This window comes from Fulmarus glacialis, unplaced genomic scaffold (assembly GCF_000690835.1).
Source record: "Fulmarus glacialis isolate BGI_N327 unplaced genomic scaffold, ASM69083v1 scaffold45754, whole genome shotgun sequence".
Classification (NCBI taxonomy): domain Eukaryota; kingdom Metazoa; phylum Chordata; class Aves; order Procellariiformes; family Procellariidae; genus Fulmarus; species Fulmarus glacialis.
The window spans coordinates 1-17,998 of record NW_009206996.1 but is presented as its reverse complement, the minus strand read 5'-3'; the positions used below and the strand labels follow the sequence as shown (position 1 = coordinate 17,998).

Below are 17,998 nucleotides of genomic sequence, written 5' to 3'. Positions count from 1 at the left end.
GGCCGAGAACCCGCTTGTCTACTGCGACGGGCACGGCTGCAATGTCGCAGTGCATCAAGGTGAGTAGGCAGGCGAGTGCCAGCTCACCCGCTCTGGCCTCCAGCCTCGCTACTTCCTTCTTGATGCTCCCTATCCTCTTCTCTTGGGCCTGCTTCCTCCCTCTTGCCCCCCTTTGGCCGTTTTTCTACCCTTCTTCTCTCCCTCCCCCCTCCCAGCTCTTCCTTGTCACCCTTGAAGCCTATTTCCCTGTTTCTAGGGCCATGTGCTTTCTGGTCTGACCTGTCCTGTCATCCTCTATCCTTCCAGTCTGTCTGTCTTTTCCCTCATGTGAGACTTCCTCTATTATGATTTCCTATATTATGGCTACGAGGAAGGAAGAACCCCCCTTCCAGGGTTTTTTCCCTTGCTCCTCCTCTTGTACCTCTTTTGCGTTGATGCTTCCCAGTCCGCCTTTGCACCCTGTTAACAACCTCAGCTGCAGCAGTCCAAAGACTACCTAAAACTCCTTTCCTTCTCTGCGGAACTTCTTACTAATCTCTGTTCTGGCAATTGTTGCTGTATTTCTTTCTTCCTATACTCGATGCCTGTTGTCCCTGCCTTTCCCAAGTTAGAAAAAATTATTTGAGGGGCAGCCAGTAGATGAGAAGGGTTTAGGACTGGAAGGGAGCGGTGTGTAGGAAAGAGTTAGCTGTCATGTGATTTCTTCCTCTGCCTGCCTTTTCTTGAATGTCATTTGGCTGATGTTTCCTGGTAGATGAAAAGACTTCCTGTTGTGGATCTGCAGGGGGAGGGTGCTAGTCGGAATGGCTGATGCTGGATTTGTTTGGATTAGTGGAGGCTGGTTGGTTGGTTTCCAGCTCAGCTCAGGAGCTGGCATGTTCCCTCTATGTGTGATTGTTTTGTTTCTGTCAGTGGGTTGACCCTTCTTGTGAGAGCAGAGGGAGAGACTGGATTCTGCTGCTTACATTGTAAGAAAGGAAGTTATGATGACTTTTGGTTTGTGGTAGCAGAAATAAGGAATAAGATGGTAGTTTCTCCGTATCAACTCCCAAGCAGTCATACGAATTCCCTGGCTTGCTCTTTGGTGGTGAACAAATTGGAGGAGACAGAAAAACCTAAATCCAGTTCATTAGTCTGAATGCCTAGCGCATGTGAAAATACTACAAATGTGTGTTTCATGCTTGGTCTTAAATTGTGTTGAAGATGATATAGTAACTGCTTGTTTCAGGTATATGCTCTTTTGTAAACTGACAAGAAATAATGAGAAATAGTAATAATTTAAGGAGATCTGTAAAAGAACTCAGTTGTTCTTGTTAGTGTTGGATTGAACACAGAGGGAAGCTGACAGGATCTGTGAAATTAGTCTGATTTTGAATCAGTTTTCTGTTGTCTTAAGAGCTGAATAACGTTAACCAGTAACTTAACTCTGCTTTTGTGGAATCTGAGAGTCATGAAGAAGAACACTAAAACATGAATACTTTTAGAAGTCGTACCTGAACCAGCTATTACTTTTGTATTTTCTTGGGCATCTTTCTTTGCATCTAGAGCCTTGCTGATATTTTCAGTGAAAGAATTTGACAATAGCAATAGCTGAAATAGTGGGAACAACAGAAGTTTATTTTAGGAATTATTCCTAATATAGAGGCACACTTCAGTAAATTGGGTACAAGAATATTGAACTTATTTGTTTTTTTAAGGTGGGGTCCAAATCTGAATTTGAGTCTGGCAGGAAGTGTGCAAAGTACTGCTTCTTCTAAATCCAGATGCTGTTGTAGAGGTCTTAAGAGAAGAAGAATTGATTTACTGTATCATTGATGTTTTATGTTTTGGATTTGATGCGTCGTGTGAAGGTGGTAGAGGAAGCATGTCCACTGTTTTTGGAGTCTTTCTGTAGTAAAAGTAGTAGTCCTCATGGTTAAAGCTGGTAGTCCTTATTTGAAGTTCAGACAGCAGTATTACCCAGGAGACTTTATTAACTGCATTTTTGTTATTATAATTATTTTTAATTCAGAGGAAACTTCTTTTCAAGTGTTAAGCCATTGGCAAGTTTTGGAGGACAAAATCTCTTCATGTGTTTAAAGAAGCTTTGCATAGTAGTGGAGGCATAAGCCAAAGGAAGTCCTGGAAGTCAATAAACAGTATCACAGTGTATTAGAGCACAAACCCATGGTGGACTTTTTCAGACTCTAGGTGTACTCTGTTACGTTTGCAGATACAAAAGTACTTTGCTTCAACTTTGGTCTTTGCCCGACTCGTGTTGCCTTTGAATCTAATTGCCAGCCCTGTCTCTGAGTTGCGTTCTGTAATTAGTTTCTTACTCTGCGCTGTCTCTTGCTAATTTAAATGTGTGATTGCACATTGAAAGTCTCCCTCTTAATTTCTGAAGAGGAATTCAAAGTCCCCCTCATCTGTGGTTAATATAGATGCAATGAAAACAAGATGTTTTTTCTCATGTTAAAGAACGTTACTGTACAGTAGAAAGGGCTCATCAAGATAGGTCTGTCACTGCTTGGATAACATATTTGAAAATCTGACAATGGATCTTAATATGACTCCATGTATGTATATAATAGGAAATGATTTCATTGACTTTCCTTCGTAGAAGGAAAGGTGTATTAGCCAGACATTTTTTATACTACTATTGCATTACTGCTTTTTTTTTTTCTTTTTCAGGCTAGCACAAAACCAATAATATTTTTGTATATATACTAGAAAATACTAATTTAATCTCAGCTTTCCTCTTAACTATTAATTTATCTTTTTTTTTTTTTTTCTAGTTACACACTTAAACCAGATTTTCTTATTAAGTAACATATGATTGTTGGGAATCAAGATATTTAAAAATATGATGTCAGATTCAGGATTATATTTTTGAGGAAATTGTTTGGCTTTTTGATTGTTTGTTATTAGTTGTTAAACCCATACAGATACTAGAATATACTCACAGCACTTGTGTTCGTGTATTTTCATTCCCTCAGCAGTTCTTAAAGTTTCTTCATCTGTGCGTTTCAAACATGAACAGTACTGCCAAATTACTAAATTCTTTTTCTGTAGAATTTCTTATCAAACTCCTGTTTTTTTTTAATATACTATAAAAATTTAGATGACAGTCTTGCAGAGAAATCTGCATGTCTCAAAATCTCTTTCCTAAGGATTTATGTTGTAGCCTGGCTATTGTTGCAACTGATTCTAGCCCTGATGCTCAGTTTAGTTTATATTTACAGCTCCATATGAATTTTCAGGGGGGGAAAAAAGCAAACTTTGTATCTTTGTTCAGTTTATTATGGATTTCCTACTTAAGACCAGTTATTTTACTCATAAAGAGTAAGAGAACTTGATTATAACTAAGTGTATGAATGTCTTATGACAAACTCGGATTTGTTAGTTGCTTTTATTTTTCTCTTAAAAAAGACTTTACTGTAAGTGGATGTTTGTTATTGTGAAGTGTTTTACCTGTTTTACTAGTAAATAAATAGCAAAACAGATAACATATGAAACATTGCTGCTTTTGAATGGTTATACTACTTTTCAAGCTAATCAGTTTTTTTTTAATTTAAGGAATTTATTTAACAATTCTTGCATAAATTTTTAAGTGGAAGCTTGTACTTCATTTCGAGTACTATTGTGGTAGGATTTCATGTGCAATGTGTAGATGTCAGTTTGACTTATGAAAATGATGTGAGATCACCTAATACTAAGCTTTTTTATAACATTCATATTAGTAGTACTGTAGTGCTGCTTATGTTTGCTGAAATATTTTGTCTTGTTCAAAACAGCTTGCTATGGAATTGTTCAAGTACCCACTGGACCTTGGTTTTGCAGGAAGTGTGAATCTCAGGAAAGAGCAGCCAGAGTGGTATGTGCTTTGTTTATTAAGTAATGCTAGTTATAATGCTTGTGTGGATAATATTTACCCAAGAATCCCTGTAATAATGGAAAATAGCTTAGCTTTCTGTCATAATTCCATCTAGATGCTATTCAAAAGATCCATTTTAATTTTTTTTTATTTTAAGTGGAAATATGTAACTGTCTCTAAGTATTCTGACAATTTCTGTTGGGGGGAATGTGTGTGTTTGGGGTTTTTTTTTTTTTTTTTAGTTTTTTTTCCCAACTGTTTCAAAGATTATTTTCTGCTTATCTATGGTGTGGGTTTTATGTGATTTTTTCAGTTTAATACTTATATAGTTAGGTACGGGGAGGAAATTGAATCTGTGTCCAATTTTCTTTTACAGCAACTTTAGATTGCCAGTTGAAAGCTTCAGTCGAGGAACGCTTAAGCAATAAGTGGTGTTCTTAATTTCGTATTCTAATGCTTACTTGGAATGTGATACTTCTAACTGAAGAAATATTTTCTTTCTCTGTCTTTTTAGTTTTTTATGGTAAATATCGGGGATTTGGATAATCCTTCTGAACAACAACAAAAAACCCCAACACTTTTTTTTTCCTTGATTACATGAGGGTTTTTTTTGGTCAGATTTGTATGTTATTAGATCAAGCTGCATGGTATCAGCCATTTTTAGAAAAAGACAATCACTTTCTCGCTACTTGGCACTTTTTAGTTTGTGTTCCAGCAAAAGATAGAGTATTTAGAAAGACTAAGCTGTTCCTTGGCCTCTGAAACCATTTTTCATATAAAAACTGGAAGAGAAGGTGGTGTAGCATCTTAGGGCGGTATGTAAACTATTTCTAACTTTCCTAAAGACAAATGAAGAGCCTGAGACCAAATTTTCAGTTACTGTCGGTGACTGACAGAGTGTTTACATGAGCTGTTTGTTGTACCTATTTCCTTTTCTAATATAAAGTACTATAGAAATGGTAGGATGACTTAATGTTCTGTGAATTTTTGGCACAGGACTGAAAAATCTTGTTTCTCTACTTTTTCCTGACTTGCCACTAATGTTTTCATAATGTCCTAGTAACCTAGACTTTGTTACTCTCTCCAAAGCAGACCTGTTGGTGGGAGCAAGAACGGGTTGATTTCTATGTGCTCTCCAAATATTTGTCAACAGAAAATCAAAACTGCTGCCCTTTCTGAAGAAAGGCTGTTTCTTTCTTTTCCTGGGAAGACCATCAGCAATGTAAAGTTTTGAGAGTAACATTTTTTAATGTTGCTGAGTTTGATATATACAGGTTGGCAGCAAAGTTAAAAATATTGGGGGGGGGGAAAGAGAGGTGGTGGCAGGAAGGAGGATTTTTCTAGGGCATGATAGGGAATTCTCATGAGGATTTAGGATGTAGTTATTCCTGGCTTCTCCTGACACAAGGAATGAAGGAGAATGGTACTGAGTTCTAAAATAAACAATGTCTCACTGCATTCCAATAATTTCTTGAGTTTACCAAAAAGAATAGCTTTAATAGGCATTATACTGCTTTTGGTATTTGAAGTTAAGAAAGAATAGTGATGAACTTAACTGAATTCTCTGCCCGGTGTATTCTATTCTTGTTTCCACCTAACGGGGCCTGTTTACGGTACAGTTCAACAAGCTGATTACTGATCTTGTTTCAAAAAAAAAGAAAAATCCTTCCCATTTGTAATATAGCATATGTTTAAATGGTTCTCAAGTGAAACTAATTGCATGTGAGGTAGAACGGATTGGTTACAGCTGACGTTTTAACAACTACTTGTATGTTAGTGAGTTAGAAATATGGTGCCTGTCTCTGAAGTGTCTTGGAGAAGCCCTTAAAGTTCAAAAACTAAACTGAAGCTCTGACTTCAGTATGAAAACTGGAACTTTATTGTAACTAGTTTATCAGACTCAGAAGTTGTAATGCACTTTACTTGCAAAAGCAGACCTCCTTATCATCGCTGTAGGAGACTGAAGCTTAGTTTTCCTGTTGGCCTTTTTGTGTAAAAACAAAACCAGAATTAACCGTATTACATTGAACATGCTTCTACTTACTTACTTGCTTTTAATCTTTAATAAGACCTAAGCTGCTACATACGGCTTGTCAGTGAAAGCGGTGGCTGTTTTTTTTTTTCCAGCCACATAAGCCTCCTGGCTGGTTGACTTCTGCATTTTTGGTAGTGAGGGGGTAGCCAGTGTCTTGTGTTTTGAATGGTCAACTACTAGTTGGAAAGCACAGTTCCATACCTGACAAGCCATGCTGAGTCTTGGCTCTAGCAGGGTCATGTTTTTGTGTGTGAGAGAAACTGCGATTTTTGTAAACCTGAACTGTTTGGATAATGGACATATTGAGGTGTCTGGTAATTATTTGACTTACCCTATGGTCATGCATATGTAGTACATAATAAATAGAAGGTTGTAATCCCAGTATGCACTTTTTACAATCACTGCGTAAGTTCTTAACTATTGCTTGGAAAGTCTTAGTTTTCCCTAAATCAGCTAATTTATCTTAGCTGACCTATGGTGAGCTTGGAATGTGAATCTTTCCAAGAAGGGTGGCAACTGCTCCCAGCTTTGCCTCTGTCAGCACCAGCTGTTATTACCCTGCATAGTGGGCCCTTTTGATGTCTTCACATGTACCTGAACTTCTGAATCAAAAAACAGGGCAGATGCATGTTGATGTAGGAAGAAATAATATTAGGGTCTGTGTGAGAATGTATGTATATGGAGTAGTATGTAAAGGACTTTGGGTCCTGGCTTGGGAGATTGGATGGTGCATATATGTTGTCCAGGGGCTGATACTACTGGTACCCAAAGAGAGACTAGAGAAGCTAAGTTTAGGAATTGTAGCAAAACTGTGTTCAAAAAGACTTTTTTTTCCCCATCATCCTATTATGTGCCAAACATATTTCTTGATGATCTTATTTTGAGAATGATTTAATTATAGTATATAGTGGGGTATAAATAGACAATATGTTTATGGTTTACTACAAGCTATTTCTATTCGTGCTTATCATGAGGGAGCTGGAATAATCCACGTGATAGAGATACCAGGCAGCACAGAGGCATCCAACATTTGCACAAACGGTTAGCTTGGTCAGGCTTATTAGCTACGGGTAGATGCTGGTCCTTGTGAATCCAAGTTGATTCAAAGAGACCAGGAGATCTCAGTACTGAACTTCAGTGTTATGAATTCCAGAAAGTTTTACTACCTCAAACACAGCTCAGCTTCCACATGTGACGTCAGATTGCTTACAGCATTGCAAGTGAATTAATATGCTATTGATCTGTTTCACTGGAATATGTATATTATAAGCCTGTCATTGCATCTGGAAGAATCGGTTTGGACTTGGTACAAATTACTCTAACGTTGTAAAGGTGTTTTTTTTTTCCACTTGGCATTTTTGTGTTAGTCTTTTTTTGATAGGGGTGGCTTATGAAGTTGAATGCAGTACTGGCCCAGAACTGAGTCGGCACATTTGCATGACACTACAGCTGGTCTAATAAGCCACCTGGATTTTAGTCCCGGAGAATGTGTTGAGGGGGCTGTGACTCCCTGTGGAGTTAGCCACATAAGATTTGAGATAGTATTCATCTGGATCTCAGCTGAATCTAGCGTAACTGGAGCCTCTGCACTTGCACATGTGCTTCTTGGAATTTGGTGTGGAGACAGAAAGACTCTCATTGCAGAGTCAGTTTAGATCATACAGTACTTAATACTTAAGGATTCAGAGCTGTAGAAACACAGCTATACTGTTTACCTCTAGAGCCAGTTCAGGTACATTGTGCTCTCATAGTGATAGGTTCCTGCTAGTAATCCTGCCAGACCTGAGCTGTTCCTGCATCTGCTGCACAGATGATCCACAGTCTGAATGCTTGAGTTGTGGTGTGGTGTTTTTTTTTTTTTTTTTTTAAATCGTCAATATAACAATGGTTGTAATTCTCCTCTCCAAGTTCCCTTTTTTTAAAAAAATCTTTCATCACATGCATCTACAAGTTTGTTATTGTAGAGTTGCTCATAAGATGTATCCATAGTTTAACACCCCAGCATCAGCGTTCATGTAGTATAAAATAAACATAGGTATAGTATTACTTGCCTTTTGTCTAAAAAGAAGGAGGCAGAGGAGGAGGAAACAGGAAAGTAGGCTTTCGATATGCGGGTAGGTTTGTGATCAGAGCTCTGACAGCTCTGGCTCAACAGGCTGCCTCCAGGGGAATGGGATCTCTGTGCCTGTGCTTAGAATCAGTTTTGCTGTGGTTATTACACCTGTATCTGTAAACTGGAATGCACATTGATAAATATGGTCACAATAGAGGTGAATTAAACTTAATTTTAGAAGAAGAAAACTTGCTGTTTTCTTTTTTTCTTCAATTTGAAATACTGGCCACCAAATTATTCAGGACTAATATACTATGTGTTCTCTTTGAAGGTATCTCTTGAAATAATTCTTAAAGAAATTTTTGAAACGAATGTTTTTTTTAATGTGTATCTATAATTTTCCTTAAAGGACATTTTATATAAGAATATTACTACAACTACTTTTAAGAATACTATAAAAAGTAGTAGAAAAATTGCTTTAGTTTTGAGGATACAACAGAAAAAATGACCTGTGTGCTTTTGTTATTTATGTGGCTTTTACACAGCAGTAGAGTAGTAAACTTACAAATAAGAGTAAGAAAAGTGACTGTAAAATACAAATTGCTAGTAGATTTTTTTTATAAATATGAGAAACTACTACTTATTAAGAATATCCTCCTACTTCCCCCTTCTTCCCCCCCCCCCCCCCCAAAAAAAAAAACCCCAAACCCCAAAAAACCAAAAACCAAACCCCAACAACACAGTCATGTCTTTTATTAATGGCTATGCAGTTTGGAAGGCAGTGAATGTTTGGTTGTAGCTGGATAACTGGAATAAAAGGTCTGCCTGAAGATACTTAGGCACAGCATGTGAAACAACAACTTTTATTCTGAAATGCTATTGATTAAGTGATGTCTGTTTCTTGTCTGTTACATAGATGGGTGAGTGTTGTTGGCTTGGCATTTCATGAGTAGGAGAAAATACTTTTTCCTGTTCAGATTTGTTTTGTATACGTAGTGATTACAGACCCATAACTTTATTGCACTGTTACTCAAAAGATGACGGAATTGCTTAGGATTGCATAGTTTCTTGTCATCAAGGTTAGTAGTACAAACAGCAGAAGGTGCTGCAGAAGTGCAGTACAGTTTCCCTGCATCTTCCTATCCAACTGGTGAATGGAACCCTATGCACTATTGTGCGGCCTTCATGTTTTTTTTGTTTGTGCTGCATTTTTCCCTGCTTGTATGCATACTTGCTACTTGGTTTCTAAAGACACAGCTGAGTTCATAAACTTGTTTGAAGCACTTCATTGTAGCAGAAAAGATCTGCTAATTTTTTTTTCCAGTTTTGATTAGCTGCAGTTTACCTAAATGTACCTTATTTGTGCAGTAATTCATAATTACATTATGCTAAATACAGATACCTAGAGCATTCAGGCTTTAAAACAGTGTAAAATAATTTCATCACTCAAGTACTACTTGATCAACAATTTTTTAACATAGGTCTATAACAGGTATTTTAGTAAATGCTCTAAAGGTTCTGTGGCAGAATTACTAACCAATGTGAGAGTAGAGCAAAACATTTTCCATTACAGGAATTGCTTAATTCTTACGCAGAAATGTTTTGTGCCTGTTGGTTTCATTGCTAGACTGTAAAATCACTGGCAGAAGAAGTTTCTAAAGTAAGCAAGGAGCTCCTTAACTGCAAGGACCCTTAGAATGCAGGCCAGCATTTTATACCTAGGAATTTTTAGGGTACAGCTGTGGTATGTTACAGGAGGACACTGAAGTGAACCATCACGTACTGTGTTTTCTTCAGCTAGATTGAATTGGTCAGTAGCATTCTTTCAGCCTGGTAAAAAGAGCTTGGGTGTTTAGTTGGAAATCCAGGCAAACATGACAGGTATTTCTCATAGCCTTCTGATGCTTTCCACTAAAGATCAATGTGTGAGTCTTAAACTTTGTGTATGTTTACTATTTGTATTCCTGCAACATCTAGCAGGGCTTACTAATCTTAAATATGTAATGGGAGATTTATGGCTTTGGACTTCTGAAGTTGGAGTAGCCAGATCTTGATACATGCTGTGTGTCATCACTATGTTACATTGTACATTATGTTATCTCTTTTCTAGTTACCTTACATGTGTTGAGTAAAAGTATGACTATATGTCACCTGTAGTATGTACTGACTGAATGGTCTTGGAAGAATGCCGATTTGCACATTGAGTGCCTCTAATCTTCTTGTCATAGTCTGTAAATCTGTCGTAGATGTTTTTGACAGAGCTAACTGAATCTGCATATATTTTTATCTGATGCCTTGATAAAGAGAACTAGGTCGAGTCTCTTTAATTTATCCAGGTATAAAACCCGAAATGCTTCAGGTAGTCAGTCTGTTTTTCTTTTACCTGTCAACTGTCTCCTTTAAAAAAAAAAGTTCTCTCCTTCTCCTGGGACAGATGACTGAATGGAGATGGGGCAGAGAATTGGCAAATTTGTCAGCATCAAGAAATGATTATTTGAAGATGGAGATGACTTAATTTCTTAAGTTGTCAAGTTGCAGAACATAGCACTTTTGAAGAGAAGTACTGACAGTATGCGTTCGTTTGCTCTATTAGTGGTGTCAGCCAGTTGGGGATTCTTGAATGTGGCAGAAGATCTTTTGATTCTTGTTGGTTCTTCATTGTGGCTTATAAATACTGGAGTCTGGTGTGAATCATAGTTTGGAAACACTGGAACTTTATTTTGTTTCTCTTCAGATGCCTTGGTTGAAAAATTGTGTAGTTAGCTACTTGCTGACTTCTGCTACAAATACTTGCATGGTTGCAAGCTATCATTTATAGAGCCATTTATATCAAAATATTGAAGGTGGGTATTTTGTGGGTTTATAAGTAAGGTCTTAAAATACTGCACGTTGAGACTATTGATAAGGTATATTGCTATCTTGCTGTAGTTTAGAAACTGATAAATACGAAAATGTGGATTTGGTTTTGTAGATAGCAGCCTCTTCATTGGTTGGGCCAGGTGTTCCTATAGAAGCTTTTGGAAAAGGGGTTGTGCAATTCATCCTTTTTGCTGTACCGAACAAATGAAAAATGAAGTTTTGACTCTGGCAAGTATTATAAAGCACGGGTGTAAAAAATCAGAAATAAACTCTGGTGGGAATTTTCAAAGTACCTAATCGGTTTTAAGGAAAAAACACCAAAGAAAAGATTAGTAAAATATCAGAGTAAAAGGATTTGATATGAATAGATAGCCTAAGTTGGTGCAAGTAGAGGTTCGGTAATTTCAGCAGCATCTGGGAATGCTTGTGAGTTTTATTGGACTTTCTGGAGGTTTCAAGGCTGTGAAAATGATCTTCTCTGGTTGGTCTTTGTATGTTGCAGTATTGGTTTTGCTTCATAGAAGATAGTTTGAAGGGGTGAACGGAAAAATGAGATGTGACTGGATTCTGAGGGCTGGGGTGAGTTACTGCCAGCAGATGCAGACATGGTCAGTCTGGTACGCATCCTGTTGCTGGGTCTGTTTTTGTACTAACTGCCTCTGAATTCTCATCTATTGATAAAATTTATGCCAAGATCTAAATTTCCAGTATGCTGGTTTGCACCACTCTGCAAAGATCTGTGGGTTTTCTTCTTCTGGTTGCCTAATCTTGCAAAAACTATTTCTTTGTAGGCTCTAAGGCATTTGTTCTTCTGTAGATACCCTCTGATTAGCTGAATTTGAGTGAGGTTTTCTGATAATTATAATCTAGTTGTCTGTGGTGTAATTAGCACACTTTTATGTAAGTGTCTTTAGAATATGGTGTCTCTTTATAGAGGGAGCTATGTTTACATTGGTTGTTCAGTACCATATTTGTCTGAATCTAACACAGAGTAATCGCTAAAATGACCCCGAATTTTTCCAGGTTTATTAGGGGGAAAACAGAGTTTTTCTTATTTTCAGTGTTTTCATTCCAATGTATGTGTGGTTTTTTTTTTTTTTTTTTAGATCTCCCCCGGCCCCCCCCCCCCCCCCCCATCAAAGACATGGGCCAAAACACTATGGGGAAGAGGGACGTAGAAAGAAAAGTATAAAAGGAAGATGAGAAAATGTAAGACACTTTCCTCTGGAGAAGATGGAATACTAATTTCATACCCTGTGGGGGAGAAGGAAGATAAATAGCAAAAACGTTTCGAGCTTAGAAGATAATTTTTCTTCAAAAAAGTGAATAAAGAACTTCAACTAGGTACATATAGGTAGGGTGACGTATGTGCAGCATTGGCATAACTGAAACTCTAGACATGATTTGTGATCAACTTTGTATACAAAACTGTTTTCTAGATATCCATTTTTTTTTTTTTCCCCCAGAATTTTTACATTTTTGACAGCAATGGGTATGTGCCTGCCAGTGTTAAATTGTTTTACATTAACTGCAATAACTACCCATATGGATGTTTTTACCCTTCTAAACCAGTTTTTTAACCCATATTAAGATGTTTTGTATTATCTGAGGTAATAGTGTATGAGACTATCTAGCATATTCAAAGTCTATAGGATTGGGAAAGATCATCTTAGATATGATAAAAGAGTATTAGAGGTGACTTTTGTATGTTTCCTTCTGCTAACACCCCAGGGTGAGACAAAATGGGATGGAATATTGGTGAAGGTAGGTGAAGCTGTGCCACAGAACTTGGGAGATGAATGCCTGGACGCAATCAGCTGTGCTGCAGGCTTCCGCAACTACCACAGAATGGGAGGGAGACAGGGTTGCCAAGAGCATCAGGGGCTGTCGGTTGGAAAGCCATTGATTAGAAACTAACCTTCTGGTCAGCTGCTTTGCTTACCTTTGTAAATCTGTCCATGTGCTTTGGGGGAGTGTGTTGAGTTAGTGCATTTTGAGATATACAGAAGTACCCAGTAGCACGGCATGCTGTAAAGTAGATGAATTTGGAAGCAAATTCGGAAGTAAAGCAATAAAATGACTTCTGCTTGGCAACCGACTCTCTCCTCCTAGGTTAGTTTTAAGAAAGTCACAAGAATTTGATGGAGTGTGTGCAGGGTTTGTTTTCACTAAAACGTGAACTAAAACTCGCAACAAAACCAAATGGTTTTAACCAGTCTGCTGTTTGATTAATGATTAACAGGAGCAGCAGAATAAAATGTTTTGTGTGTCAGGTTTTAACTCCTGTTGATGAAAGGGTTGAAAGAGATAGTGTCAGGTTTCAAGAACTGTGATGCTGATTTTGTGTAACTTGCTATTTTGTTATTTGTAACTTTAAGGGTCGTGTATTGCAGTCTCTTAAATACTGTTTGTTTGCTGTTGTCAAGCAATATGAAACAGTAATTTTGTGATCAAAATGTACTTTGGATAAAAAAAACTGTTCTGGAAGCATAGGTGTCATGCTGGGTATAGTACAGCTTGGGAGGGAAAATAAGCTTGTAAACTAAACAGTTTGTGTGTATATGGCTGATGCCTGTTAAAAAATTTGGAATATATGAATGTCAGGGAAATACCAAAACAAAATTGGCCTAATAAATATGTCTGTGTCTGGGCCCAAGAAATATGTCTGTATTACTACTGAAATTAAATTAGTCTGTTTCAGGTGTGGTATATGGTTTTTTGATTTTGTTGGTTTTGGTTTATTTTCTTTTTGTGTGTGTGGTGATGTTTTGGTCAGTTATTTTTTGGTGCCTTTTTTTTTTTTTTTTTTTTTAAAGACCCTTGTATGGTTGTAATTCCATACTCACTTAGAGCCAGCATAGATGATGCCACCTCCTGAACAGAGTGGTTGTATCCTTGCCCTACTCCCTATCTGTGTTCCTGTTAGTTTTTTATCTGGCATTGTTGTTCATATGGCCTTATGGAAAGATGGCTCAAAGAAGCGATCTGGCTGAAAAAAAAGAATTTTATTTTCACCTTGCTGATTAGGATTTCCATACGGTCAAATGAATGCTCTTCCCAGAGCAAGGGAGGCAGTAGAAAGTACACAGCAGGGGATGGCCAGTGATCTTCTTTTGGCAGCAGTGTGCAATTATGTTAGCTTAAAGTGAGCCTGAAGTAAAGTCAGCTGGAACTGCAGCCTAATTTCTCAGCTAACTTTTAGGAACTGTGGTCTATTTAATCTGCTGTAGATCTTCTTGTGTTATTTAGGTTAACAGGTCATATTGAGACACAGTTTGTTGCCTCATTGCAATGCTGGGAATTCAGTCCTGCAGGACTTTACTTGGTTGACAGTCATTATTCAGGTGAATGGTTCCATTGGCCTACCTTGGACCAGAATTCAGCAAATTACTTGCACAAGGATTCTTTGACCTTTGTTTTCTTATAACAAGAGAAAGCATATAATGGATGTCTGCAGATGATGCTTTATGAAACTTGCTCCAAATTTACAGAACCCTGAGGGAAGAACAATGCTATATTCCTACTATTCTTTTTTTCTCCTCTCCTACTTGTATAGTCTTGTTCCTATCTCTCTTTATCTTCCCTATCTACTACGTGTCTCTTGCTCTTTCTCTTCATTTCAACATGAATAAGGTAGTCTGTTGGATTAAATCAGCTTCTCTGTGCCTTTCCTCCATTTCCAATTAAAAAGTTGGTAGAGTTAGATTAACCAAGATGACTCCAGTAATTAGATTTGTCTAATGTTATCTACTTATGGTTAAGGTAGCTGTTAGTCCTGGTTAAAATGGAAAGGCCTATTTATCTAAAATAGGGGGAGAAAGCTTTGTGCCACAGTGCAGTGGAGCCAAATTGGGCTGTAACTAATTCAGTATGGGAAGATGGGTTTATTTAGCCCCTTCTTTACTTCCCTTATTTTGGTCTTTCGGTCTTGGAACTTTTTTCTGCTGGGTATCTTTAGTGGATACCCCCATTCTTTTTTTTTTTTTTTATTTTACTTTTATTTATTTCTTCTTGGTTATTTGTGCTTTTTTTAATAATGACAAAAAAAATTTGGTTCTTTCTCCTTCTGCATGGGCCTCCCATGCTTTTGACTACTTTAGGTCTCTGCTTTTTAAAGATTGGGCCCCTCAGGAGGCAGTGGGTTTTTCATCAGACCCAGGCTGTCTCAATTTGCCTGGATGCTAAGGTTACAGGATCAGTCTTCTTCACTTAATTAACTTGCTGTTTCTGTAGCTCAGAAGTGAGTTGTGATAGTCACACACAGACTGTTCCAGCTGCAGAACTTTGAGATTGGTTTCACTTTAGTCCTTTTTAAAGATTGGGCCCCTCAGGAGGCAGTGGGTTTTTCATCAGACCCAGGCTGTCTCAATTTGCCTGGATGCTAAGGTTACAGGATCAGTCTTCTTCACTTAATTAACTTGCTGTTTCTGTAGCTCAGAAGTGAGTTGTGATAGTCACACACAGACTGTTCCAGCTGCAGAACTTTGAGATTGGTTTCACTTTAGTCCTCTACAGGAGACCTCATAGTCCAAAGCAATTCCTGCTTGCTGAGAGTCAACTGAATTCTGCTTGTTACAGGAGCTAGATCCGTGAACTTAGTCTGTTCCACCAAAGAGCTGCAAAAATGAGATGTCCGTGTTACAGTCTGTAAGGACAGGAAGGGAAGGACAATGTCACTTGCTACAATTTCACTCTTCCTTCAGCCAGTGTTTGTGTCTTTTTCACTCCTCTTCTTTAAATCTGATTCAACTGGCTGTACCTACTGCACCACATGCACTGGTAGCTCCTCCCTGCTGTAAGACTAGTGCTCTTCAGCACACCAAAGAATGAGGTTATTCTCTTGGGTCACAGTTAGCCTCTTTGGTATTCACATTTGCACTGTCTAGCCTGATGATGTTTATCTGAACTGTTGATTAGTCATAGGAGCTTGCCCTATTTATGCTGTAATATCTTGTGGGTGTCATGTCCGCCTCCGCTACCCCTTCCTGCCCCCCCAGCTGGTTTAGTAGTTCCTCACGATGTTTTTGAATGCTCAGACAATACATCTGTGTCAGAAATCCTTTGCCAGAGCTAAGACTTGGAACGCACAACTGGAGAAGAGAGCCCTGGCATGGTCCGTGTGCTCAAATATTAGATATCATCTGATTATCCGTACAGATGGTCAGATTATTCCTTATACTGTGTTGCAGAGATCAAAGCTTTATTTCATCATACAAGTTGTATGTGATATGGCATTTAGTGGAGGGATTCAGCTGTTGCTGTTCACTTAAACTCCAAGCTCTGTCCATAAGTAAACTGGAAGAAGACGACACTGCATGGACAAAAGCATTCAAATAAAAAATTGTAAGTAACTGGACTTCTGAGATACATATACACCCAACTATTTCCTTTCCTTTCTCCTACAGAATCCTTTCTAACAACATGCATTTAAGCATTGTGAAAGTACCAAAGATTTTTTTCAGTCACTTTGCAAATTCTGTCACATTCTTTGAAATGCTATATTGCTGTAAGATTTTAGAACCAGTAATAAAGTGTTAGTTTAAAAAAAAAAAAAAGAAAAAAGAAAAAAAGGAAAAATCCTTTACTACTGACTTGTCTCAAGGGATGAAGCACACTGTTGCCACCTGGCAAAGCTACTGGTGTTACTATGTGGTGCAGATTGAAACTTGGGAGAGCAGAAATGGGTGACAGAATCTGAGAGTGTGGAGGCTGGGAAGGAGTTAGGCTCGTAACCTTGAAGGGGGAAGTGGAAAGGGTCACTGTGCGGTGTATTACTAGGGTGCTACTTTATTGCAGATTGTAGCCAGAATTCCCGCACCAGAAGTGCTCTGTGTCATCAGAGTGCAAGTATCTCTGCACGGTTGCCCAGCTCCAGCTTCGTAAGAGCTGAGTGCGGGACTGCACCCTGCCAGCGAGAGGATACTCTGCAGAACTCCCTGCACTTGGGTCTTCTTCCACTGTCAAAGCTCCCTCCTCCATTTCAGTTTTCTGTCTTGTATCTTCTCTGACTGGTTGCAGCCAGGGCTGCAGAGGAGTAATGACGGAAGACCTAATGGACCTGAGTCCTATTAGAGATATGAGAGAAAAAGAAATTAGTTGAAACAGCTCTGAAGAGACTGAATGGAGCATGCTTAACTCTTCTGCATAAAGGACTGGTTCAGTTCCTTACCACTCAGTGTCCTATGATCATTGTAAATTTTTTTATTTTGTGGTAAAGTTTGTTCAAGAAGTTTGGTAATTCTTCAGTTATTAATGCTGCAGTGCTATGGTTCCCTGCCTTTGGTTTTGCTGATGCAACTGATTGTGGGATTATGCTTAAATTGCATCAGTGATACGACCTGAATTAAAAATGTTAAAAAGAAAAAGTTCATTTCGCTTCATTTCACTGATCTGGTTTAAGGTGCAGCCCTACAGATACTTGGGTGAGCAGCTGAGGGAGCGGTGGAGGGAGAGATTAATAAGGGAGAGGCGAAGGGAAGAAGAGAACCTCCAAAACTGGTTTTGCCACTAGTGAAAATGTATGTCAAACTTCCACAGGCTTGCAGAGGTGGGGCAAGGTAGACTGTGTTACCAGCTTCCCTTGTCTCAGTGGTAGATATATCATGTCCGCCCACTGGCCTTAAGCTGCCAGCTCGCACCTTTGGGGTGGGAACAAACTTTATTGCACTGTCAGTGTCAATATATACCAGGCTCCTTGCTTTGAGAATCCGATTCAGTGTATGGGGAATTCACTGAAATGAACCTACTGCTATTGAGTGTCTCTCAGCACCTAGTATTTAATGTTTGGAAAGCCAGAGTGTTAAGATACAGCTCACATACATACTGCATGTGTAGGTTTTTTTTAAAAATTAACGATCAGTTCATCTCAGTTGCAAGGAAGTCCTTATAATGGTGTAATGCTCCCAGTCTGCAGGCAACTTACAGAATGGTTCAGAAATTTTCAACCACTTTTATCTCTAAATTTCACCATAGACTTAATACTGCGTTTCAATAAATTGCTCTTCATTTTAGTGGGTGAATGTGAGGGAGGGAGGAGTGAAGCAAAAGACAAAACCCAGCAATCCTAAGGATTCTTCTTCCTATGTGCAGCCGTCTGTACCAATGTACTGAGGAAAAATAATTTAAGAACTTTTCTGTTTTACCCTTTGTGAAAGCCTCTTCGCTGCTGAACTGGTTTTGGCTGGGATAGAGTTAA

At 38.4% G+C, this 17,998-nt stretch overlaps 1 protein-coding gene across 1 annotated transcript; it reads left to right on the top strand.

Annotated features, from left to right (window-relative positions):
• Positions 1-4: 4 nt before the first annotated feature.
• On the top strand, positions 5-3,856 carry LOC104075434 (protein AF-10-like; the record flags this gene model as incomplete). The annotated part of the gene is made up of 2 exons (XM_009575937.1): positions 5-59; positions 3,777-3,856. Coding segments are annotated over 2 exons (135 nt in total), but the record flags the coding sequence as incomplete, so codon positions are not given.
• Positions 3,857-17,998: the final 14,142 nt, after the last annotated feature.